We start from the raw sequence: 26,933 nt of genomic DNA, 5'->3' as shown, positions 1-26,933 counted from the left end.
CCGCCTCCCCCCACGGAGTGCAAGGGGAACTGGCCGGTTACAGTCGCAGCCTGCTAATAGGCCTGGTCTGAGAATGGTCATGAAGGCCAAGCGTGGAGTTCATGCAACATTGAGTTCTCTTTTAAAGGGAACATCTGGGTTACGCATGTAACACTGTTCCCTGAGAAGGGAATGAGACGTCATTTGGGGGTATTTTTTTCCCCCATGTGGTTTAGATTGCTTTATGTTTTTTAAATTTGTTAGAATTATTCTTATGTGCTTTATTTGTTTTACCAATTTGTTTACCTCATTGAAGCATTTATTAAAAAAAAAAAAAAAAAAATAGACACTGTTGAAAATCCCTATGACACGCTAGACGTCATTGAAGCCCTGCCCACTGTTCACAGCTGTAGCTGGTTGTGACTCCAATTAGTGGCCTTGGAGAAGGGCTGTTTTAGTAGACTCAGTTTACTCTCTGTTCTTGGTTTGCTGCATAGGAATTATCATTTGGTGTTGTGGCTGTGTACAACTGTAAGTTATCTTAATTGGGATTGTTTGATATATTGTATGGTTTGTTATTCAATTTATTGTTGATTTATCTTTCTTTATCCATATCCCTTATGTATTTGTTTAGAAACCAGTCTGATGCAACTATGCAATGATTATGTACTGGCATTGCTGAAATAAAACTATCAAATGGATGTTGCCTCAAGGTGTTTTAACTGATGTTCCATTGTGATGCTCCCCCTGTGAAGCAGAAGTATTCTAAGAATCTTTTCCAGACACTTTAACAGTGCACTTTATTTTTTGCACTCTTCAGACTCCTCTATTTATTTGAGTATAAATAAGACTTTTGTTTTGTATGCAAGGAGGAATTTAAACTGACAATTGTTATAAATAAAACTTTGTTCAGCTCTGTGGTGTTGTTATTGTGTCAAAAATAGAAGTAAAACAATAAATAAATATCAGTTCTGCACATCGGTTATCCAGCACATAAACATGCAAATATCGGTAATAATAAAATCAATTTCGTCCAGTCTCTAGTTTCTAGGAACAACTTAATGATTAGATAATTTTTTTTTCTATTATATTCAGAGGCCAGAAAATGGCATTTCTACCTGTTTTGGGTGTGCTGCTCATATAAAAGTAGATGCTCAGGGCTTTAAGAATTTGCAGATTTTCATAAGTATTTCTATTTTTTATATATATATATATATATATATATAATCTCCTACTAGGTTTAAATGTTATAATTTTATTGTCAGTTGTATCTGGTGTTTTATCAACAAAGCTTTATTTGTGCTGTCCGTTTTATCACTGTGCCAATGTTATTGGGGTGAGATGTGAATTGTTTGCTCAGCAGGAAGCTCACACTCCTCCCCCTTCCCCATTACCCTGCTAATCAGCAGCTAAACACAGTCGCCATACTCTACAAACGCAAGTGTCCTGACTATCCTTATAACGGACTTGTAGCGATAAAATTATTCATTTGTTTATACTGATTGAAAATGTCTGATCATTTGATTTGAACAGCAGTGTACCATGTGAATGGCTTAAGTATAAGTTTTACATACCAGAGAAAACTGGTCATTTGATGTCAAAAACTGCATATAAACAAGAACTATTTCCTTTATGCATAAACAAATTCACATTGAAATGAAGAATAAAACAATAGATGTAACTGAGGCCTGGATTCTGGCCAAACAATATGGCCTTTATACATGAAACCACCACTGCTGTATGGAAGTATAATAGTGCCAAATGTCTTCAAGGCAAAATGGCATGTTGAATTACATAAATTGAATAAAAACATATCACAATAACAATATGTAAATTTTTCTGGCCAGCAATTTGACACAAATTGGAAAATTTCATTGGGTTTGCATATTTTAATTGAAAACTAAATTCCAGCATTCAAAATTCAATGCACACAATACACACCTTCCTAAAATACGGTTCCAAAATATTCAGTTGTTAAAATACCATCTTCATTATTCGTCAGATAATATTTCAACACATTATTTTTCAACCTCACAAATTCAGGCTGAAAAATTTCAGGTCTTAAAATTCGGGTCTTAAAATTTAAGATCACATCCGGGTCTCACAGGAAGAGCAATGGATTGCAGGCACTATTTTAACATGTTACTCTGGGCCCCAATTGATGGGATTGTGCTGACAAGCCACAAGAGAAAATGAGCCTAGCGGACTGGCTTGATGTTCGGTATTCGCAGATATGCGCAAATTATGGTACCTTCTCTAAAGTTATATATTGGTATACATGTTCCATCCATCCATCTTTTATACCACTTATCATTCACTTTAGGCTCACAGGGAGCCTATCCCAGGGAGGATCGGGCACTAGACGGGGTACACCTTGGACAGGGTACCACTCCAACACAGGGCACAATCACATTGGACATGCCAATCAGCCTACCTACCATGCATGTCTTTGGACTGAGGGAGGAAACCCCCACAGCACAGGGAGAACATGCAAACTCTGCACAAACACAGGGCCCCAGTGGGAATCGAACCCCCGCCCCTGGAGGCGAACATGAGGCAAACGTGCTAACCACTAAGCCACCGTGTGCCCTGGTATACATGTTTCTAACTTCAATAGCATTTGAATGACTTGGTCATAAAACCAACTGTAAAGTGTTCATCTAGGTGTCAGCTATAATGCACACCGTTATTTTATCAAAAATCTAAAAGTTGTGCATCATACCTGACACCTACAGGAACACTTTCCAGTTGGTTTTGTGACTGTATGTCATTCTCTTGAAATGCTATTGAGCTTTAAACTATGGTATATGTCCATACGGTATAAAACATCACAATGTTTAGATATGATTCGACAGTTTATTTAATTAAATTTAAAAAATCTAAAAGGTATGCATTATATCTGACATCTAGATGAACACTTTACAGTTGGTTTTATGACCAAGATATTCCCATCAAATCCTACTGAATTTAGAAACCTCTATACCAATGTCATATGTAAGTTTAGAGACGGTCCCTTAATTTGCGCATATCTGCGAATACCGAAGGTCCAACGTCAAGCCAACTTTATGCCAGTCCAAGTTCATCTTCTCTTGTGGCTTGTTTTGCAGAATCCCACAACTAGGGGCTGGCCCATAATTACAGTAGTATCAGCAATCCACTGCTCTTCCTGTGAGACCCGGATTTTAAGACCTGAATTTTTGCAGCCTGAGTTTGTGAAGTTGTGTTGAAATATTACCTGACGAATAATGAAGATGGTATTCTTATATTCTGGAAATTCTTAAAGCCCTTAGCATCTACTTTTATATGAGTAGCACACCCAAAACAGGTAGAAATGCCATTTTCTGGCCTCTGAATATAATAGAAAAAAAGTGGTTAGCACTTGACTTAACACAGAAAATGTATGCTAACATGAAATGTGTGTAGATATGAAAAAAATGTATGTAAACTTTTGGCCTCAACTGTAGCTAATAACTATTTAGGATTTCTTTCTAATTAATGGAACTGGCGAAGCCACAAACATTGAATCCTGTACAACAAACATGCTACTAGCTATTTCACATAATACACTCACCTTTCTTCAGAAAGAAAGTCGTTATCCTCTAGGCCAAGTGTTTTTGGAACTTGAAATTTTAGTTGGAAATTAAAATATGTTTAATCAATATTGATTTTTCAGTTTTGCTGAAATTCTGTTTATACTACTATGATACTAGTATGACTATGACTGTGGTGGCGCCTCTTGGTTACGGATCAGAAGATTGGTGGTTCAAGACCCAGCACTGCCAAGCTGCCACTGTTGGGTCCTTGAGCAAGGCCCTTAACCCTCTCTGCTCCAGGGGTGTTGTATCATTTCTGACCCCAGCTTCCTGATATGCTGGAGTATGCAAAGAAAAGAATTTCACTGTGTTGTAATGTATATGTGATCAAAAAAGACTCATTATTTGACTTAATTTCAATTAAACACATTCTTTTATTATATTCTTAATAGGTGTGGATTACCTTTTTGTCAGGAATGACTGCAATTTTAGATGTTTTTTTTCTGCTCATGGTGGTTGTAAAGAATGGTTAATTGAGTTACTGCATCCTTCCAGTCAACTTGAACCAGTCTGGCCATTCTCCTCCTCCTCTCTCACCAACAGTTACTTCCTGCAGGACTCAGTGGATAATTTTTTTTCTTGCACCATTCTGGTTTGAGATTGTTATGTGAGTGAAAATCTCAGGAGATCAGAAAAACTCAAATCAGCCTTTCTGGAACCAACAGCCATGCCACACTCAAGGTTACTAAGATTACATTTCCCCCTATTCTTTTTTTGAATGAGTGTTTGATGTGAATGTCACCTGCATGGTTTTATGAATTGCATTGACACATAATTGGCTGGTTGGATAATGGCATGAATGAGCAGGGGTACACGTGTTCGAAATAAAGTGGCCGATGAGTGTACAATAAATATGCGAAATCTATTAGTCATGACGAATTTATAATCTCATGGAAAAAACTAGCCAAACCATATGTCATTTTTTTCCGTTTATTTCTATCAAGCAGTTCCACTGCAAGGGCGCAGTAACACAAGCTTTGACTTACACTTATCAGGCTAGAAAATAAATGCTGCTACCTTAAACTGTCCCAATTTACCTGAATTCACCGTATATCTCTTTATATTTAGGGCATGTAGATCTTGGTCAAGTATGCGTAATGTTAGTTCCAGCAGTTGTTTAATTAACAATTGTTTAATCAGTATCAGCCTCACAGACTGCTGATCAGCCCATCTTTATACAGGAGTATTTTTTAAAATTGATTATTACATATTAAATAGAATGGTTGGTTAGATCGTTTTATTTGAGCATGATGATTTTAGGGATTTCCACCGAGACATTCAATGCAACAAACACATCTTCAAAGGCCGTATTAAACGGATTCATGCTGTGCTTCCAACAGTTATCACAAGATGGCAGTGTGTGCGCTATAATTATCACTGAGCGGTATTTTTGCTTCTTCAATTTGTTCGTATGCGGTCTTTTTAATCTATCGCAGTGTTTCTTGACAGTTAAATATTCTCAACAAGAGGTATTTTAAAACAATAAACAAGTTGAGTTTTAAGAGGAGGTGGAAAATTGTCAAATTGATCAGTAAATAGATGCAACGAAATGTTATTTAAACAAACAAACATTCAATTAATTAAATCAGACCATTCATGTCGACATACCTTTCTCAGGGACACAGATTTTTAACTAACAATAAAATGCCACTGGATGATGATCGTGTAGAAGCTTTTCAATGTAAAGTTTAACTTTCCGAACGCTTAAAAAGAGCTAGCTTATTGTCATTCGCTGATAAATGTTTTGTGCATGAGTTTAATCGAGACTATATTTATATATACAATATTATATTTTCTCGATTAGAATTTACCGTTGCGTGTGGACTGACTACAAACCCTTGTTCGAATAAAGTGAGCCTAAAGGATCAAGCAACCTATTAATATCCGTGCTTCATGTGTAACCAGTTAAATAATAATAAATAATAAATACATAAATAATTAAGAAAAGACCAGAATGATAAAAAAGACCAGCTTGGGGTGTATCTCTGTCTCTCTCTGCCCCTCTCTCTCGTTCACGGAACAGGGGGTGGGGTGGGGGCTCATATATATATATATATATATATATATATATATATATATATATATATATATATATATATATATATATATATATATATATATATACACCCCGTGCCTAAGCAGAGACATAAACTGCCAAAGCTTTATAGGCTGTTGGTTTATAAAATCACAATGAAGTTTATTGCTTCGAAAGATTAGCTGACGAGGAATATGAATTGTTAGTTGATCACACTGAAACAATCAACAACACAAAAACTAAAACCAAATACTAAGAGCAAAACACACATATATATATATATATATATATATATATATATATATATATATATATATATATATATATATATATATATATATAATGTGTATAAGTGAAAATGTATACTTGCATCTTGAACAGTTCAAATGATGTCTCTTACAGAATGCAGAGGCCTATATTCAAATCTCATCAGCTGATTTTCGGCAGCTGAGAACAAAAAGGTTTTAGTTTTGAAATGTTTGCATTTCCACTCGTACATGCTTATTTTTAATCCAACAACAAAGAGTTGTGAATTGCGTCTAAAGAAATTGCAAAAAAACAAATATTTAAAAAAACACAAGCAGTTCTACTTGATGTATGAGTGATGTTATTCTCCTTCACGTGCATTTATTTTCTAGCAAATATTTACACACAAAATTTTGTCTGTTTTTATCGCTGTTAAGTTTTTTTTTTTTAATGAAATACAACGTGCACATTATTTTAATGAAACCGCACTGGTAGTAATCAGGGCTCGTTATCTTCGCTGTCATCACATTTTCTTTATTTGTGTGATTTTGCCTGCTGGAGAAATCACATCCGGTAAGTGGCGTCGTATTCCTATAGCCCAAGCCGGCTTGCACGTGCCCCAGACTTTTTTTTAGCTTTATGAAATTTATGAAAACTCTAAATTTCACAACTCGTCTGTAATCGCATAATTCAGAATTGACATAATTCACAGAATTAACGCAAGACTCGCCGTCCCTGCATGATGGATCATTAGAGTGAGCTCATGTCATGATCGGCTTATTCCAGTTTGTAGTAAACTGCGTAAACAAGCAACTGTCATTAAAGTGAAAACACACATTTATTTCACAAAGGGCCTGTTTCAGTTCAATTCATTTGCACATTTGGTGTGATGTGAAATAGTTCAATTACAGATTTATGAAGCTACCAAACACAATTTATGGCCTGCTTCTATTAGCTAAGAATTAGCAGGAATATTAAACTTGCTAACTATAAATTAATTAACCATTATCCTGCTAGGTGTCTATAGCCCAGATTATTTATTATAGGCTAGTTCTTGATAGAGAAAGATAGTCATTAGTTAGCCTTGATTTGAACGGCCTCAGTGTATTACAATAAGGATATTTGTTCTGTTGATTAGTAGATTGGCACATTCATATTGGCTTTACGACATTAATGCACCAGCAGCATCTACACAAGAGATATTGTTGCTGCATAAAGTGAAACTGAACACAACCTGTTGATCTGATTACAGAGGGAAACGCAATACACAAGCATCCAGGGTGCACTCTCTGCCATGTATTATACAGAGAAATACATCAAACAACATTTGTATTTCTAGTGACACTGAGATATCCTCCATTTTGGCGATATGGTGTGATGTTAAATGGGAGTCTGCTTGGCGGGTAGGGGTGTATGCTGGGTTAATACATTTTTCATATTTAGCACTTTTCCCGGTACCTACTACGGCTAAATCAAGTGTTCAACGCTTACAGCTTTCATACAAGTAAAACCAGGCGCTGTGAGGTCATTTAACGCTGCAAATGTTCATTGAATGTTGTGATTTTAATGCAGATTTTGAGGCGCTCTGAATGTAGGTATTTCTTGCCTGTGATCTAACCGTGTTGCAGGTGTGTTATTATTTTACAATTTCAGCAGTCGTGCATTTGTTAACATGGCAAAACATACCAAAAAAAAAAAAGCATTAAATGAGTTTAATTTTAACAGAGAATTTAACAAAGTTTAACAGACAGGTTTGTGGTTTTGAAAACAGACAGTGGATACTACTAGTCCACATGAATACAAATGAATACTGTAAGAGTTTATTCAGCTTGACACAGGTTGAGTAGTAAAGCCTCGCGTGTGCAATGATCTCAGTTGCGCTTTCGTGTGTACTTTCTTCCTTCCCTGCTTTTTAGCCCATGGTGCAACTGATGAACTAACTTCTTTGTGTGTCTGTGTGTGTGTGTGTGTGTGTGTGTGTGTGTGTGTGTGTGTGAGAAGAGTGCGCTGTGCGATGCGGATAGACTTGAGACTCGGCGGTTGGACGGAGAGCTGATGGTAGTGTGGGCTCGTCTGTGTTCAGTAAGGCGTGGGGCGGGGGGCTGAGAGTACACAGTCACTCCCTTTTCCCTTTGAGTTCCCAGAGCACAGTCAAGTCGGGTTCCTTAGGGAAAGAGCTCTCTCTCTCTCTCTCACACACACACACACACACACACACATCACTTTTTGGAACCAGGGGGAGCGACCTAAGGATCCACCGCCACGAGGGTCCACCTCTTCTTCTTCTTCATTTCACCTGGCTCATTCATTTTATTTGAGCCTAAAATGAAGCATCGTCGAGGCTGAGAAAAAGAACACGAAAAATAAATTAAAAAGAAGAAGAAGTAGAAGAAGAATTCGACTTTGGATAATAACATTTCCGCAAAGGCTCTTATTGTGATCGTATTGTTTCTTGAAGTGACATTGAACTTTTTTTTTTGCACTCCCCGGGCTGCAGGGAGCTACTAGTCCACGTGTTTTGGATGTTGACAGCTCGCTCCTTTTCGTTTTATCTCTATTCATTTTCTATTTGCACAGAGGAAGCGATCGAGCCGAGCGCAGAGACACCTGCGCGCCCGTAGATCTCTAGTTGGCTTTTTCTGTTTTTATTTGTATCTTATTTTCTACGGATCAACAGAGAAAGAACAGAGGACTGTAAGATCGATAGGGGAAAGAAAAAGTCCGCGTTCATGTTTGGGATTCAGGAGAGCATCCAGAGGAGCGGGAGTACCATGAAGGAGGAGCCGATCGGAGGCATGAACGCGGTGCGCTCGTGGATGCAGGGAGCCGGCCTACTGGACGCCACCACTGCCGCGCAAAGGTAAGACAGGGAGCGCGAGGGACCAGGCAATGAGCGAGGCTTACCCCGTCTCCTACCTCAGCTTCGCAGGACCACACGAGGGTGCCTTGTTTGACAGCTTCACACTTGCTCCTGTAGTAGAGAATTAGGGCTAAAGGAAGATCGCGCCAAACCATGCGCTCATTTCGAGCTGTAAACATAAAAATGGGTCAACGTTTCAGCTTCATATTAGGCAATATGTAGATTACAATGCAAGCATTTTCCCGGGAACATTAAGTTGCACAACTATTTACTCCGTATTTATGTTGATATTTCAGCGACTATCCGAAATGCTTTTTTCCAAGCCTTTAAAATATAGGAAAAGTTTACATTTAAATGCTCCTGTACATTCTTCTCTTGAACCACGAGCATTTAACCTCTAATTTATTTAATATGATGCTAAATTCAAAACGTATAAACATAGCTGATTATAACGGTGTAGCTTCAACCAGAAGATAATTATTCATCAAAAATGGCAACTTTCGAGTAGTCAAAGTAAATGTTTAAGTAAGTATCTATTGGACATTTTGTAAAGCTTGTGGACAGCTGGATACAGAAGATAAACTTTATCCAAACAAAACGCATTAAAAGAATTTCATGAATTTATTTATTTATTGATTGCAAAATTGAACACAGTGTACATTATACAGAGCCATGTGTTCCAGGCTGTGTATGCCCTTATTCCTCTCTTTCTTTCATTCTTTCTCTTTACCCGTGTAGTGGTGTAGGTCTGGCCAGAGCTCACTTTGAGAAGCAGCCTCCCTCAAATCTTCGCAAATCCAACTTCTTCCACTTTGTGCTGGCTCTGTATGACAGACAGGGGCAGCCCGTGGAGATTGAGCGCACTTCTTTCGTTGGATTTGTCGAAAAAGAAAAGGCAAGTGCTATTTTCACCCCACACAAAATATATGGCCTGGCGCTTTTGCGAGTTTTCAAAAGAATCAATTAGCCTATTTAAAATTCTCCCCTTATTTATCTTCCCACATGTACAACATAAAGGTATAAACGATGTATATTTTGCGCCAGAATACTACCCAAACATTTTCGTCTTAAAAGAGTTAAAAGGGCAAGAACAGAGAGAGTCACAATTCGTAAATGAGAAACATGGATGAATTATACTGGGCTATATTACATGGCTGTAAAAGCGCCTTTTCTCCGGTTAGCACTATTATGTCGCCTTCTATTAAATTATTTATTCTGAAGGTTTATTCGCTAATATGCGACCTGACTCTGTTTGTCATCATTGATTTAGTATCCAAAATCAGATTTTTTAAAAAACAAAAGCTGCTTTCAAAACACCTTAATAGATCTTTGCAGATTTAACCGAGTTTCGGTGAATTAGGGGGTCATAGTGCAGTGTTTTTATCTTATTTTATTTTATTTAAAAATACTTTATCAGAAAACAATAATAAATACAACAGGTTATGCGTTGAATTGTGTTTCTTGTTTATTTAATTATGCTGTAATATGATTATGTATTGGCATTATTTAAAACGAAAATGAAATAAACTGCTGGTGCCTGCTTCTTATTTAATACATTCTCCAGTATCTGTGTGCCGGTTTGTTCTAATTGAGTAACTGAGTAATGCAGTTAAGTAACTGGCACCGCATAATTAACACCACGCTGTAATGTTGATTTAGTCAAATTCATATATTTTCTTGGCTGACAGTTAAAGCTGATTTAGATCAGCTCATGTGTTTTTGACTTGAAACTACATTTATTCACATGGGAACAGTCCTGTGTCCGGTTGCAGGAATGAGGAAATCGGCTGCTTTTGCTAATATATCCATCTATTTGTGTAGGAACCGACTGGTGAAAAGACCAACAATGGGATTCATTACAAACTGCAGCTTCTCTACAGTAACGGTAAGCATAAATATATAACATGTATATTATTATTATTATTATTATTATTATTATTATTATTATTATTATTAATAATAATAATAATAATAATAATAATAATAATTTGTTAAATTGTAGAAAGAAGGTTATAGTAAAATTTTCAAAATGTGGCTTTAGTGTAATTATTATTATTATTATTATTATTATTATTATTATTATTATTATTAGTTCCCCAACCTTAACCTGTATGTAGCCTATTTGTTGAACTATAATAATCAAATTAAGTACTAGATCAGTATCTCTGGCCATTATAAATGATAGATTACTTAACATCACCACATTAAACGCATGCAATCTTATATTTAGGCTTCAGAAGCAGCATCAGGATCCTATATATTTGCAGTTTATTAAATGTTCACATAAATGGCATGACTCGCACTGAATTAAAAACTTAATGACTGTGGTTTATATAAATGCATTTTTATAGCTTTTATATGGTCTGCTTACACTTTATATAATACTGTACATGTAAAGTCACCATTTTCTTTTTCCTTCATTTATGTTTTGTTTGTTGTAAGCACTTTGTTGTAAGTTTCAGGCCTACTTTAAAAAAATAAAAAAAATAAAACACAATTTAAGAACAAATCCATTCAACTAGGCAGAAATGTTTAAATTGACATAATCTACTGATATAATAGTAATTTGGGTATCTCAAAAAATAGTCCAGGCTCTGTAGAGGGTTTTAATCTTATCTATAATTGTACCTATAATTGTATCTATTATTAGTAGTGCATAAAAATCTGGCTTGTGTTTGTGTTTGATTTTGCTCAGTAGACCTCTTTCTTTTGTACACAGGTATAAGGACAGAACAAGACTTCTATGTACGATTGATTGACTCCATGACAAAACAGGTAAAGCATTACATTATTTCAGAGTAACTGTTAAAATTGATGCAAGGATTGAAAGATGAGTGTGTGTGTGTGTGTGTGTGTGTGTGTGTGTGTGTGTGTGTGTGTGTGTGTGTGTGTGTGTGTGTGTGTGTGTGTGTGTGTGCATGTGCGTGTGTGTGCCTGTGTGTCTGTGTTTGCACTGAAGTGAGTTTAGGGGTTGTGTTGTATAGTGTGCCTTAGGTGAATGTCGATCTAATCATGACTAAATATGACATCCTTTCTCTGGGAAAGCATTTAAAATGACTGATATTTTAAGGGTGTGTGTTCACACTAGGGCAAACATCTCTGACACATTCCCTTATTGTAATGTCCTGCTGAATCTTTACCTTACAGTCTGTGTCCAGGATGCTCCTACTTGCTCTCTTTTGTATCTGCTTGCATGTACTCAGGAATTGGATGTCTTTTTGTATGTTTTCTTAGTCACCATATATTTACTATAGAATGCTATTGACTAAGAGCAGACAGTCTTTGAATTGCACAAATAACGCCCTATCCCCTAAGATAAGGATCTCTGTGTGTGAAAGTGTGTGTCCTGCTGGAAATCAGAACAGCAAGAATAGTGAAGTCCTAAAGCGTTGACAGCTAAATGTCTTGTAAGATGTTACTACAGTGTATTTAGGCAAACATGTTACTCAGTTATTTTTCCATGGGATCTCTGCAAGATTCTCGGCAATACATTACCTGCCTTTTTTTTTATTAGTTTCCAGCTAATAAAATCTATTACAGATTCAAATGAATAAGTGTGAATTACCTTTGAAAAATAATTGATTTTTTTTGGTGATGTCTGCTTTTAACTTCACATTTAAAAAAGAATGACTTTAAATTGCAGAACTAATTTATGACAACTGTAATTTATTGAACCTGGTATGAATATAATATAAATTTACCTTTAAATACCTTTAAGCTTATAAATCGTCAATCTTCTATTTGCTATAACACTGATATATATATATATATATATACACACACACACACACACACACACACACACACACACACACACACACACACACACACAATTCTATTCATATAATAGTAAAGAAAAGTTATAGAATACTGGTTACATGACACAGCTTAATCTTGAACAATGCTCCAGCTGCAGGCTGCAGTAAGTTGTGGCTTCTGGAGATAAAGCAGGCATTTCTGTCACCTTGTGTGTGTGTTGGTGGTATTGGTGTAGTTGAAGTGTGTGAAGCTATCAGGTAATTAGCAGGTGCTGTTTAGTCCACCCAAAGAGCAACAGTCTGAACATTTAGCACATCATGTGCAGTCAATATGTGAGCGCTGTGTGTGTATGTGTGTGTGTGTGTGTGTGTGTGTGTGTGTGTGTGTGTGTGTGTCACAGCTGACAATGACCAACTGTCCTGCAGTTCATTGCCCCTTCATTTTGAACTTAGCTTTGTGACATATTTTCTTACCCAGACTTTAAAAAAAATTTTTTAAATTATTTTTATTACAAAGTAAATCATTACATATGTACATTATTTAACCATTCAAACTCCCAGGATCTGCCAGTGCATCCAAACTTGCATTCCTAACTCTATGTAACTACATACAGTTCCTATTAGTTTTACTGTAGGTATATGTATCAATTATAGTTGTTACTAAATAATATCAATTATGGTGAATAACTGAATAGTAACCAAGTGTTATAGGTGTTAAAGCTACCTGAAAAAAAATTGACTTTTTAGTTGATGTGCCTTATCATAACGTTCATGATTCATTAGTATCACCTACAAGTTAAAAGGGTTTTAAAAGTTTCCATAATCTAACATCAAAGTGCTATTTTGTCTGTCTCTAAACATCTGATTTAATATATATATATATATATATATATATATATATATATATATATATATATATATATATATATATATATATATATATATATATATATATATATATATATATATATATATATATATATATATATATATAATGACAAAATCACCACACACTTGCAGTCAAATAAAACATTTTATCTGTTAATATTAACAAATATGACTATTCCTCCATGACTGACTGTAGATTAGTGTGCACATCTGATCAGTCTGTTCACTTTGGAATGTCCACGCGACAATCCACTCAAATCCGTATTAATGAAAAAAGAAAGTCCAGCCACGGATATTTTCCAGCCTGATTGTCATGTTGCAAAAATGCAACACACATACAGATTCATATGCACTAAATTATACGTTTTTAGTTCTTTTGTTTAAGTTCTGCAAAGCTGATGACATTGTCCATATTGTGCTTGTCCGTGGTTAGATTGGCTGTGCGTGTATATTATTTGCAAGTGAGGCAGATTTATATGTAGGTGAAAAGCAGGCATTATGCTGGAGGAGTAAATACAGAGGCTGGAAGACTTGCCCAGTGCTTACTTCAGGGCGCCCCCTCAATAAAAAGCTATTTATCTCACCTCTGCTGTCCCACTTGAGCACATATTTCACTACGTTATTTATAGGCTGTTTCAGTGGACCACCGCAATACCTGTTAATGATGTGGTGGGTACTGAGAGAGAGAGGTAGAGAGAGAGAGATTGAGTAATTTGACATCCAAGTAGTCATGTTGGTATAATATAGTAGCCGTTCTCTCTCCGATTTGTGGAGTATCGAGTCTCTTGGGTTTTGTCAAAACAAGGAGACTTTCGCTACATTTCCCAGGATCTGTTTCTATAAGCTGAGTCTCACTTACAGATTTATATACAAAGGAAATATGAATCACAGCATGCTCTTTTACATTGATAAGGCCTTAGCCCATAATAGTGAGTAATTAAGTAAATTTACATTAAAGGAAAAAAAACAACAACTATTACCTACCACCAACCACTAAAATCACCCTTTTCACTGCCAAGATATAAGGGTAAAGGTTAGTAATATGTTGTAAACTTGTAAAATTGTTGCCAACAAAATAAATTACAACTTGAATGTTTATAGGCAACCTTTAGGTCAACCTGTATTCTGTATAATTCTGATCATACTCATCTATTCATTCTCATACTTTGGTTTGGTCACTATTTTAATGTATGTGTTATTTGTTCCTCCTCCATCACATAAAGAGCTGGAATTTGGCTTATGATAGACCTTGAATCTGTCTCTAAGCTCATTTCTCTGAGCTCTCCTCTAACCTCATTGTGGTAAGACTCAGGCGTTGCGATGTGTTTAAAACATCTCATTAAAAGCCCATAACTCGGTACAGACTGGCTACAGAACCAGTGGGCTCTTGCAGTCTGGCTTTTTCCCAGAAGCGCGCCGCTCTTACAGAGCAGGTTTATGGAGTTGTTCGACATGCACTTCTCATTAGCACTGGGTGAGAGCTGCCTCCTGAGAATCACTCACTGGCAATGGAGCGAGCGTGTGGACTGCATGTGGAAGAGTGACATGACGGAAGGAAAATAATGATAGTATGGCAACTTGGGCACAGCAAAGTATGATAAACCCATGTAAAGCTGATCTGTCTGACATACTGTTCCAGATCAAATACCTGCTCCCAAACACACTCTCAGCGAGCTGGTGGGAAAGAGGAGAGAAACAGAGTAGGGTGTCAGGATGACAAGCCATATTTGTGATCAATGCTTAAGTCTGAGACATATCTGCTAAAGACGGTGGAAAAGGGTCTCCCCATTTTCTTTCTCTCTGTGTCTCTCTCTGCTTCACAACAGCTGAGCCACAGAACAAAGGCGAATCACCCACACACATGCAGTCACACACTGCACCTGACATGTTTGCCAGTGACGCTAACAAAGAGGAAAATGTGTTTTCATGTATTTCTACTGAATTGTTTACATGCCTCAGATACATTTGTCACTTCAAGGCATCGGAGGCAGGCTGTGAATGAGACATGAAGCGAGGCTTGCACAAAATGAAATATGTATTAAAAGCTGTGTCAGGGCCTAATGAAAGCTTCACAGAAGCCTTGGCTACAAGCATGCATGTTTCATGCTTTCCCGGCTTTCCTTAAGGAGCTCTTTGTTCACACAGCTCTGGGCCGGAGCTTGTACACCCTAACTCCCCTGTTGCTCATGGATGTGTGTGTGTGTGTGTGTGTGTGTGTACGTGTTTTCTGAGCCCAGCCAGAGCTCCAAGTGAAAATGTGTATGGAGAAGAAAGTGCTCTCACTATACCGGAGTTTCCTCTAAACTTATTTTTCCTCTTTTCCACACATGGACCAGGCTCCACCTCGTGTTTCCTTTCATTAGTGATCTGAAGTGTGATGCCATTAGGTTCAGATACCAGAAATGGTTCAACAGAGTTACACAAATCTCCTGTTTGGACTCTGTGATGGTGTCAGACAGGACATGAAACCCCCTTGAGCTTGATCTGTAGCCACAATACTTAATATGTCTAAAATGCAATTATTCAGACATTCACATTTAAGAGTCTCCAACGAACTGGATAATTAAAGCTACTTCACTGCAAAATTCTGTGTGAAGGGGGTTGGTTTGCTGTTCCTTTAGTCTTTTGGGAAAAGTTTACAAGGGGTAAAATCATTTCAATAAAGGATTAAATAAATACACAGTTGACCTTGATGCAGCTAAGCATTAGCTTTTTTTCCCCAGGGTTGACTTATAGAGACTCAGCTTTTCAGTAAAGTGTTAGAGATTATGTATCACTTGAGAAGGTACACCTTCAGAAGGTTACACAGTCATGGCCTGAGCTAGACATGTGAGGAGAAATTGACAAACTATTTTTGGTGTTATTCCCATCACTATGCACTAGGTAGTGTTATGTTAGTCTGTAAGTCTGTTAGATGCATCTTGTGTGATAAATGGAAGACCTAGTGTATTAAATGAATGTGTGGCAGGGTAGAGGACGTGTCTGTATTTGTATGGCCTATGTTCTCTCACAGCCTCTGTGTCTCTGGGAGAGCCTGAGGGTCAGAGCTTCGGGCTCAGACAGTGATGTATGCTACCACACTTTTAGAGGACCTTGACCCTTATTTCCACAATGCAGAAACCAAACAAATGCATGCTCCTGATCAGCAATGTCCTCCAGCTGTAACGACTACATACTACATACATAGTACATGCTAAATACAAAGAAAATGATTTTTTGACTAATTGAAAATGGCTTGTGCAGCTGTGACAGGAACCGTTTATCATTAACAGCTGTTGATTGTGTGTGTGTGTGTGTGTGTGTGTGTGTGTGTGTGTGTGTGTGTGTGTGTGTGTGTGTGTGTGTTTGTATATATGTTTGGGCTATGGTAAGTGATTCATGGCTGTGAAGGACATGTTGTGTGGAAATGGAAGGGTGGAAACAAAGCTGAGGTTTTTTGGATGAAGTGTTGACTTGGCCAGATGGCTTGCTATGCTGCAGTCTGGCAGCCCAACTGCTCACCACTACACACAGACACACAGGCACACACACGCACATGCACGCACACACACATAAACACACACACACACACACACACACACACACACACACACACACACACACACACACACACACACAAATACACAAGCAGATACACATCCATACTCTTTCACTCAACAATTTCATTCTAGGTGAAATTAGACAAATTCGAGCAACAATCTGTCTCTCTCTCTCTCTCTCTCTCTCTCTCTCTCTCTCTCTCTCTCTCACACTCACACACACACACACACACACACACACACACACACACACACACACACACACACACACACACACACACACACACACACAAGCAAGCAGGGTGTGCTGTTCCAACATTTTGGGGCTGAAACATCTTCCATGTTTACACTTCAATATTATCTAATAATGTTTCATTTTTTTCTGTTGGGTTGAAATCTTGGCCAGATGCCTCTGTTGGGTGCCCTCTATTCAAGTATGCAAGTTGCCTTTCATAGCCTTATTTTGATTAGTCTTAACAGGAAGGCATGATATAATGATAACATTGCTAGTAGTTTGTATCTCAAATACATTATTGTGGAAATGAACTCGATTAATTCTTACTATTAAGCAATGTATTCAACTGTACACAGGGAGGAGAGCGGATGCTATCACCACTTTGCAAAAATGACAAAAGTAATTCCAATTGTTAAACTGCCATCCCTTTATCATAAGCTTTTGATCAATACAATTATTTTACCTAGGTGTCTGTTTTAATGTATGGATAGATTAGTTATGGAAGCATTTTGAGTCTTTAATGCCAAAACTAAAATTTAGAATCTGGGAAGAGAGGATTTTATAGAAATGTGTGTTTTTCTGCTGTACTGCAGCAGAGTGTATAACAGTTTTCACCTTCAGAAAAGGCAAATAAAATACTACAACTACACCTATTAAAACAAGCACAATAACCAATAAGCACAATAATTTTTACTACCTTAAAATATAAATGTCACATAATTACATTAGAAGTCTAAATATAATAAGTAAATCACCTCCCAGTTAACCCTTTCCTTAAACACACCTTTTCCCCGATTAAAAAAAAGTGTTTGTGATATATACACAAATTCATATTCATTAAAAGTTTAAAATGTTTTATACTCAAAATGAAATTTTAAGACAGATGCTTAGCATGAGTCGACATCATTTCAGCCTGCTGCGTGCTGAAGCAATTTTCCACAGCCGTGGTAAAGTGGGCATTAATTGGCCCACTGAGAACCTGGCAAGGCCAGAAATGGACCTCCCTCTACACTGTTCCAAAACTCAGGCCTTCCCACAATGCACTGTGCCACTGTGATGGATTGATTAGTTATAATAAAGGGAGGCCTCTGTAATTCGGTGCACATAGCATGTAGAACATCATGTCCAAAGTCAGGGACGCTGGAATGCTCCAGTTCATTCCCATGACACATGCGGTCATTTGGTGAAAGCTTTCTGCCAGATGGAATAAGTTTCACATTAAGCTTAATCGAAGAGTGTGTGGGTGTGTGAGAGAGAAAGAGTGTGGAGATATGTGGTTTTGTGCTCAGTGTGATGTTTCATGTAATGTTTTGTTTCAGGGAAATTGTGCCAATATAAGTGCAATTGTTCCCATTGTTCAGTCTCTTAACTTCAGACATTAGTCATAACCTTTCTACATATTTACAAGCACTGTATCCATACGAAAGCGGGAAAAGTGACTTGTCTGCATTGACTGAACAATGTTTTCTTTCACTCTCCACAGCCTATTATTTATGAAGGTCAAGACAAGAATCCGGAGATGTGCCGAGTGCTGTTGACACATGAGATCATGTGCAGGTAAGACACCATCATGCACACACCTCTCTCTCTCTCTCTCTCTCTCTCTTACATTCACTATTACACACCTTAAACCTGTGTGCTCACTCTTGGTTCATAGCTGGACATTGAGCTCTGCTGATTTGAACACTTGGCATGCCACAAATCTCTGAATTGATCCCTTAATGTTAATCTCTAATGCTGAGGCTGGGTTTCCCTCTTAGCATTAGCTAATTCACAGAAATAATCCAGCATAACATTACTCTTGAATCTTTTTCTGTCCACTGCTTTTCTAACAAATTGGCGAGTACCATGAACATTAGTCAACATATTTCCCTTTACTAATAAAAGAACAGAAAACCCTGTTTACTCTAACGTCACTTATAATGAAAATGTAAGAGCAGTTCTTGGAGCATTTTTTGTAAATACAAAACAGAAAAAGGTATTTGAAAATTAAGTACTATCCAATTATTTTTTTTTTCCTTTCAGAGATGGGACAATATTTATAGCGAAAATAAATATATTCGAGTGGGTCTGAGTGCGCATGGATTTCGCAAAAGCTATAAGAGAAAAAACATGGATTGAAAGCTTGTTAGTTATGCTTACACTATAAATGTGAAGGGCAGAGATTGATTTAAAAATGCTGGAGGTTTTGCAGGTTCTCTTTATTTATCTATCTATCTATCTATTTATTTATATATTTATTTATTTATTTATTTATTTATTCAAAAAGCTCAGTAATTCTACAGCATTTTATTTTTGAGTTTATTTATCCATTTGGGCCTAAAAGCGGAATCTGCTTTCCTGAGAGAGATTACTGGCCTGCATATTTTACTTTCATCTATGCTGTCATACAGACATATTCTAGTCATTTATCACTGTCTGAAACAGGCCCAGATAAGGTCACAGCAGCCTTCTTATCAGGAAGATATTGCCCCTCTACCCAAACAGAGTTTAAAATTTCCTTCTTCAAAACAAATACAGCTCTATCTATGAAGTTGTTAAAATGCCAGACAGAGCTTCTAATCTCAGAGGCTGTGATTTCAACATGTCCGTGATGGCATGCCATTTTAAACCGCCGTTTTAAATACACCTGAGAAAGTACATTTTGCGTGCCTGATCTGGGATGGGGAACGAGTTGAGGAGGGATGAGAAATGAAGGGAGGATGCACCTTAATACAGGCAAGTTTATATATGCCGTGTTTGTGGATATCTCTCTCTCTCTATTTCCGTCTCTATCCAGGTCATCCACATTCTGCTCTGGGAGGGGAGAAAGGCAGAGAAAGGTGTGCACCTTTAATTAAAATCAAAAGATGAATTCGTTGCACTTAAAACTGGGTTGTAGAGAAAGGCTCTCAATTATTTTTGGCTGCAGTAGGGAGCATTTGCACAGTTTTTCTCCTAAAAATATCCTACTCATGCTTGGTTAATTAGGACAAGGAAAAACTCATTACTCAATGAGAATCTTCATGTTATTCCACTGTTAATGAATGCAGGTTATTTGAGTTTTGACAGTGAAGTATGTGAGGGAGCAGGAGTCCTCTATCTACTTTCCCTCTTACTCTCGCTGATGTTTTCTCTTGTTCTCTCTCTCTCAACTTCTAACTTAAATACCTTTACTGGCATGAACTGAACAAACAGCTGTTATAAAAGTATTAAGAAGGATAAAGGAAACAAAAGGTAATAAAAGTAAAATAATGAAAATATGCACATATACAGTATATATATATATATATATATATATATATATATATATATATATATATATATATACACACACACACACACACACACACACACACACACACACACATATATATATATATATATATATATATATATATATATATATATATATATATATATATATATATATATATAAGGTGAGATAATGAAACAAAAAAAACAATTGATTATAGTATGATGACTATATACATATTTTGCTGACAATTTGGTATTTCTCCTAAACATATGTGCAATATGTACTTATTTTCTGTCATTATTGTGCAATGGGATGTCTACTTTTAATGTTTCAGTGTAAAAGCTCATTTCTGAAGCTTTTGTATTTGGCACAGGACAAATAAAGTTCTGTTCGGTTTCTATCTGTCCTGAAGTGAAGTTGTCCACTTCAGTACAGTTTTCTACTGTTTTATATGGCACCCTTTCAATCTCTTAGCACTTAGTCTGTATATTGTTAAGGTGTGTCATTCTATGGGTTCTTTACTTTAGTCATGTCCTATTTTAAAGATCGTAGTTAATTAATGGGAGGAAATTTAATTTGTCCAATTATTTAGATATTCTTTTTTGGAGTCACTTTACGTTGTGGTTTTGATTGACTGTAAGGGGTTGTGCTTTGAAAATGACACGTTTGTTTCATTTCTGGGTTTAAATAGGTATTGATGTAGGCTCTGTGATCGTAGCATTGTGGGTAAGATAGTAATAAGTGGGGGTGAAATTTCACAGAATTTTTCAGTATGAGGAGAGCAGCTCTGCAAAAATTGGGGTGAAATTCGTCTCTAGGGATTGTGTTCCAAAATGATTATCTTAGGTGGATTATGCAGCTCCACACCTTGCTACCATATAAAAAGCATGAGTTTAATTACACTGTGGAAATTTTATAGCCAGAATTTATTTGATGGTTTAAAAGTATTAAGTGATAGTGTACTTTTTTTCTTTGTCTGCTAACTCTTGTTTTTTTTTTCCCCAAACTCCTTAAATTAAGTGTAATATTTACAAAGACTAATATTTCCATGCACTTAATTCAAACACACACTGCGCTCTCCTTGATTAGTTACCTTCTGGGCTATGTGACCCTATTGGAACAGGTACAAGCCTGTAAGGTCCAGCAAGCACAAAGACCTCCTCATTTGTCTCTATTGGGTCTCAATCTGAGTCTCTTATAATAAGCCAAAAAAGAAGACATAAAATGTATAATCCTCTGTTTCCTCTCTCTCTCTCTCTCTCTCTCTCTCTCTCTCTCTCCGTCTGTTACTGAGCTCCTCTGCTGAGCCTGCACTGCAATAGAGGCACAATTACCAGTCTGTGATTAGGCTGTTCTTCATTAATCAGGGCTGTTAATTGCCACACAGGTTTGCCATTAGCCATATGGCATGGTACACACGGGACAGAGGCTCGATGCCTTTCCCCATCCAACACCACTGACAGGCAAAACAAGAAACAATTGCTCAAAAGCAACAGTGCGGTCTTTATGACAGAGCTCCAGCTTCTCAAACAGACTGATTCATGAGGGTGCATTTTGGTCACGTTTTGCAGCTTTTTGGTTTGGACTGCTACCCAATCAGAGAGGCGATCCATAGTTGCAAGTAACAGATCTGAGTGCATGTCTTGAAATGGTTCGGTCCCAATGCCATCATCGAGGGCCACATCCTGGTAATTATGTGCTGCAATTTGGATTTAACTTCTTTAAATGCGGTGGCAGGAGGAAACACTCAAGATTAAAGATATGGTGTGGAGGGTCCACTGGGACGGAGCAGAGAAGAAAAAAGCCCCAAACAAAGCTGCAGCATTGCCTGGACTAATTAGCATATTTTTGTGTGTGTGTGTGGGGGGGCTGAATGTGGGGTGGAGGGGGTGCTGATTATGCCCTCCCATGGGCGCTGGCTGATGATTGGATTATTGGGATATAGAAAGTCACATCATTTGGTACCCCTCTCTCCTCCCTCCTCCACTCCTCTCCCAGCATGCTTTTCTCTGGCAATCCACGGGGACCTGAGTGTGACCCACTTCTGAAAGAACAGCACTAAAGACATGAGTACACTCAGAAGGGAGGAGGGGGAAGCAAGAGAGAAGGATGTGGCAGGAGGAAAAGAGAAGGCAAGGGAACATGAGACTAAGAAAAAGTGAAAAACAAAACAAAGTGCCACTTGGTCAAACTTGAGCCATCTACTCATATTCATAAATGCCCAAAGAGCCTGACTGATCCTGAATCATGACTAGAGCACACCCTCGTGGCCTCCGTGTCTCTTCTCTGCTGTCCCTGAGCCTCTCCACTGACTCACTAATGCATGTCTACTTGAGATGGCCCTGATTGCCAGTGTGTGTAAATGAGGGAGATTCAGGGGGTCTGAGAAATGAGTCGAGGTCAAGCCGGGACTGCGTTATCGCACTCATCAGGCCTGTAGCCCCTCAATCACAAAGCTGCTGCTATCACATGACTCCTTTCTCTCCAGCCCCCTCTGCCATCTGTGCAGGGAAACGTGAGCCCAGTGCTCCACCTGCTGCACCAGAACAACCCCCACCTACAGCGAACACAGAGCCCCGACCTTCCTCATCTCTCCTCCTCCTTCTCCTTTTCTCATCTCTCATCTCACTCTCATCAGCTTCCTCATTGTTGTTGAATTTGCAAAAAAAGCCAACATTTTCAGTCCTGTTGAGAATTGAAATGAAGTGTGTCTAGTCTTTACTGTGTAATACTATATATATATATATATATATATATATATATATATATATATATGTATGTATGTGTGTGTGTGTGTGTGTGTGTGTAAAATACCATATACCATATGAAAATGTCATATCACAATATTTTTGTGTACATTTTCAGAACACATTATATAAATAACAATATTTAGACATGCCAATAAAGTTCAGTGATGCAGTAACTAATATTATAATGCATTTTTCTTCTGTAACATATTTTCAAGCAAAACCGTGTTTTAGATAATGGTAAAATAATGTTGAAATTAGATCATGTTAAAAAGCAGGTGGAAGTCATTGCAATTTGATGGAACAAAATGTTTAAATGGTAAAAAATGTTTAGTGTGATTGATACCACACACAATGCATCCAGGCACTAGGCCAATTACAATTATTTTATCTTATGAGGCTTATCTGAAACCATCAGGGCTAATTGTTATGATCCCACAATTATGGTTTTCTTTAAGGGGATGTAGTCAGTGAACACAAAACTTATTCTCAGTTAGTTTCTTGCTGCAATTAAATGCCTGCACCATCATATTTTATATAATGAGTCTTTATCGGTCAGATATACATTAGAGGGCAGTGAAATTCTTTTCTTCACATACCCCAGCCTGTCAGGGGGCTGGGTCATAGCGCAGGGTCAGCCATGATACAGCGCCCCTGGAGCAGAGAGGGTTAAGGGCCTTGCTCAAGGGCCCAACAGTGGCAGCTTAGTAGTGCAGGGGCTTGAACACCTGACTTTCTGATCAGTAACTCAGAGCCTTATCTGCTAAGCCACCACTGCCCCTGTAATGCTTTTAAATACTTTTTTGCTATTGTAAGTGTTTCTTGTCCAACAACCTGTGTATTTGAAATGGACTTTTATTTAAAATAAAATATAAGTTATTATTTGTGCCGTCTTTTATTTGCAACTTTTTTATCTAAAAAGCAAGATGTACTTGTCCATTATGTTCTTTGTTACATTACTTTACACTACTGGGCAAAAAAAACAAAACAATAAAAAAATATTGGCCAAGCAGAAAATGGCAAAATATTAAGCTTTTAATGGTCTTAACAATAAATCATTGGTCAGAAAATTAGCAAGATTTTAACAGATAGATAAAATAGTATAGGTTAGCTTTTCCTTTTTATGTTTAAGCCTTGTGGGTAAACCTGTGTGCAGCTTTTTATTGTATTGTATTGTATTGTATTTATTTATTTTACTTTATTTTAATTTTGTACACCCAGACAGGTGTTAGTTAGTGTTAATTTTACATCAAACATTTGAATCATTATCATGATTTTACCTTTGTGTACAAGAACACTAGTCTATATAAGTGAATTTCCCTGTTTCCAGCTTTTTCCCCACACTGCAGCAAAAGTAAATGATCAAACGGTGGCACAGGAGGTCTTTTTTTATTTTATTTTTTAAAATTTGTTTAATTCTTGCCAATTTTCTGACTGATGATTTTTTTTATTTTTTTCGAGACCATTAAAAGCTTAATATGTTGCCATTTTGGCTCATTTATTTTGCCCAGGAGTGTATACTAAAGTCAGTTGCAGTGATGCATGAAGTCAATAGAACATACAATACAATTTTTAATCACTTAAGTCAGAACCTGTGAAATCTCAGAAAAGACTGACCTACTGAACTGTAATGTAATTTAGTACAGTATCAATGTTTGATTTTTGATAGTATATTTGATTTTTGATGATAGTCCCATCATCCAGTTCTAATAGCTAACTCTTGGTTGTTACTACTTCAATCACAGATTCATTATTAGCAGTAATTATGTGTGTGTGTGTGAGAGAGGAAAGAGAGGGAGAGAGAGAGAGAGAGAGAGAGAGAGAGTTGTGCTGAAGGGGATTTTTACCCTGTAATTGCTACCTCTAACTGCTTCAGGTCAACTCAAACATATGTACAAGAGCATCTGTGTTAACTCTCTCTTTCTTTTCTCTTTCTCCCACTCCCACACACTCCCACTTATCCTGCTGTTCGCTGTGTGTGTTTCTGTGTAGCCGCTGCTGTGACAAGAAGAGCTGTGGCAACCGTAACGAGACGCCCTCTGATCCCGTCATCATAGACAGGTAAGAGGTGGATTAACACTCTTTGGCTGTGCTGTGTGTGTGTGTGTGTGTGTGTGTGTGTGTGTGTGTGTGTGTGTGTGTGTGTGTGTGTGTGTGTGTTCCAGAGAGAGAGAGAGAGAGTGAGAGAGAGAGAGAGAGAGAGAGAGAGAGAGAGAGAGAGAGAGAGAGAGAGAGAGAGAATATGGGCGTGTGTTTTGGATGCTCTAAGATAAAAGCTCCATCTGCCTATGGAGGTGATGAGCTGATGACCTCTTTGGTGGATCTCCACTTCAGAAAAGAATTGAAAAGCACTGAACTATCTGTCATGTTTATTTCAATGAACCATTATTACAGTTTATGAGCAAGAGAGACACTCACTCCAGCACTTACACACCCACAATCATTAGTAGTGTAGTGTAGTGTGAGAGCTCCATGGCTTTTTACAGAAAACATCCGTCCAATCAAGGCCTGCAGTTCAAAGCACTCAGCATCACTTGTGAAGACCAAAACAGCCTTGTTTGATTTGTGTGAGGGGAAGAAGCATTTGTTTACAGAAAAGATGCTACACAAACGAAACCAGTAGCAGGAACATGTTAAGCTTGTGCTGTAGGCCACTGGGTTCAGTGGTGTGTATCTCCTATTCATATTCTTCTTAACCCACTCAGCCCTATATTAAGGCCTTGAAACCTGTGTGTAAATCGAAGACAGACAATGTCATCAACCAGACTGAGCTCTTCCATCAGTCAGAAGACACTCAGCTTCACTCTTGGTAAGATTCCCTTACCATAGATGATCAACTATATACCTGTTTTTTTTTTTACATTTCTGAAAAATACACTCTATGTATTTTATGAGCCAAAGTACTCGAAACCAGTTTTAAATCACTGCTTTGTACATCACCAACAAAAATGGTGGATGAAAACTGATCTATATATAAAAAAGGCAGAGTGAGATATACACCAGGCAGGATGAGGAATAATTTTGGGGAAATATATATGGTTGTGTGATAGTGGAAGGAAATGATCCACATTGACAATTTGCTGTTATTGCAAAAACCTTTTTCACAGCACACAAATGCCAATGCTCTAAAACAATGTGGCATTTCTGATCTGCCCAGAAATTGCTCAACACAAGAGGATGATGTTCACTTTTGAATTCCATTACAGACAAAATTCTTTTACAAATACCTATAGGGTTTTTTTTTTTTTTTTTTTTTTTTAAGTTTGTGGAGTAAAGGAAAGTCTGTAGTGGAGGAGAGTTTAGAGTTGAAGCCGAGGGCAGATGTCTACACAAGAGTTTGTCATTTGTGTCCGTGTGTTTGCGTGTTAATGAGCCATGGTGCTATCAGATGAACACAGCTGTCGTAGTTTCACTTGGGTTCTGTCTATGTGGATAGTTTGTGAGAAAGGCTACTACCTGGATGCTGGATGAGTGTGTGTGTGTGTGTGTGTGTGTGTGTGTGTGTGTGTGTGTGTGTGTGTGTGTGTGTGTGTGTGTGTGTGTGTGTGTGTGTATCGAGATCATTTCTGCTCCACTGGGCCAGAACGCTTCACAGTTCACAGAGACAGCTGCACCCTCACTATGCCACATGGCCTCACCTCCACCCACCGTGCACTCACACAACACACACACACACACACACACACACACACACACCTCTCTGCCCATCACTGCCCACTTTTCTTAACTGTCCTCTATTCACTCATTTGTTGCACTGTATTCAGTAGGGTTTTTTTTCCCATTCATTGCAATGGTATGAGAGTGATTGATATGAG

The 26,933-nt window shown here is 37.6% G+C and overlaps 1 protein-coding gene and 1 long non-coding RNA gene across 7 annotated transcripts in view; both read left to right on the top strand.

Moving 5' to 3' along the window:
- Positions 1-435: 435 nt before the first annotated feature.
- LOC108268656 (uncharacterized) lies at positions 436-680 on the top strand. Its single transcript, XR_001813355.3, has 2 exons — positions 436-510; positions 614-680. It is a non-coding gene; the product is annotated as an uncharacterized LOC108268656 (long non-coding RNA).
- Positions 681-6,376: 5,696 nt separating this feature from the next.
- Positions 6,377-26,933, top strand: part of ebf1a (EBF transcription factor 1a) — a 143,734-nt gene continuing 123,177 nt past the window's right edge. For 5 of the 6 annotated variants that reach the window (XM_017474873.3, XM_053682111.1, XM_017474869.3 and 2 more), the window contains exons 1-6: positions 7,894-8,713; positions 9,452-9,608; positions 10,535-10,598; positions 11,433-11,488; positions 18,617-18,690; positions 25,111-25,179. In XM_017474873.3, the coding sequence (XP_017330362.1) occupies positions 8,583-8,713; positions 9,452-9,608; positions 10,535-10,598; positions 11,433-11,488; positions 18,617-18,690; positions 25,111-25,179 (551 nt within the window). In that variant the 5' untranslated portion in view covers positions 7,894-8,582. Of the gene's footprint in view, positions 6,427-7,893; positions 8,714-9,451; positions 9,609-10,534; positions 10,599-11,432; positions 11,489-18,616; positions 18,691-25,110; positions 25,180-26,933 lie in introns of those variants that run through there. The other variant, XM_017474868.3, reaches the window with a different exon arrangement.

The sequence above is a fragment of the Ictalurus punctatus genome, chromosome 8 (genome assembly GCF_001660625.3).
Source record: "Ictalurus punctatus breed USDA103 chromosome 8, Coco_2.0, whole genome shotgun sequence".
NCBI lineage: Eukaryota > Metazoa > Chordata > Actinopteri > Siluriformes > Ictaluridae > Ictalurus > Ictalurus punctatus.
This window is presented reverse-complemented; position numbering and strand designations above follow the sequence as displayed.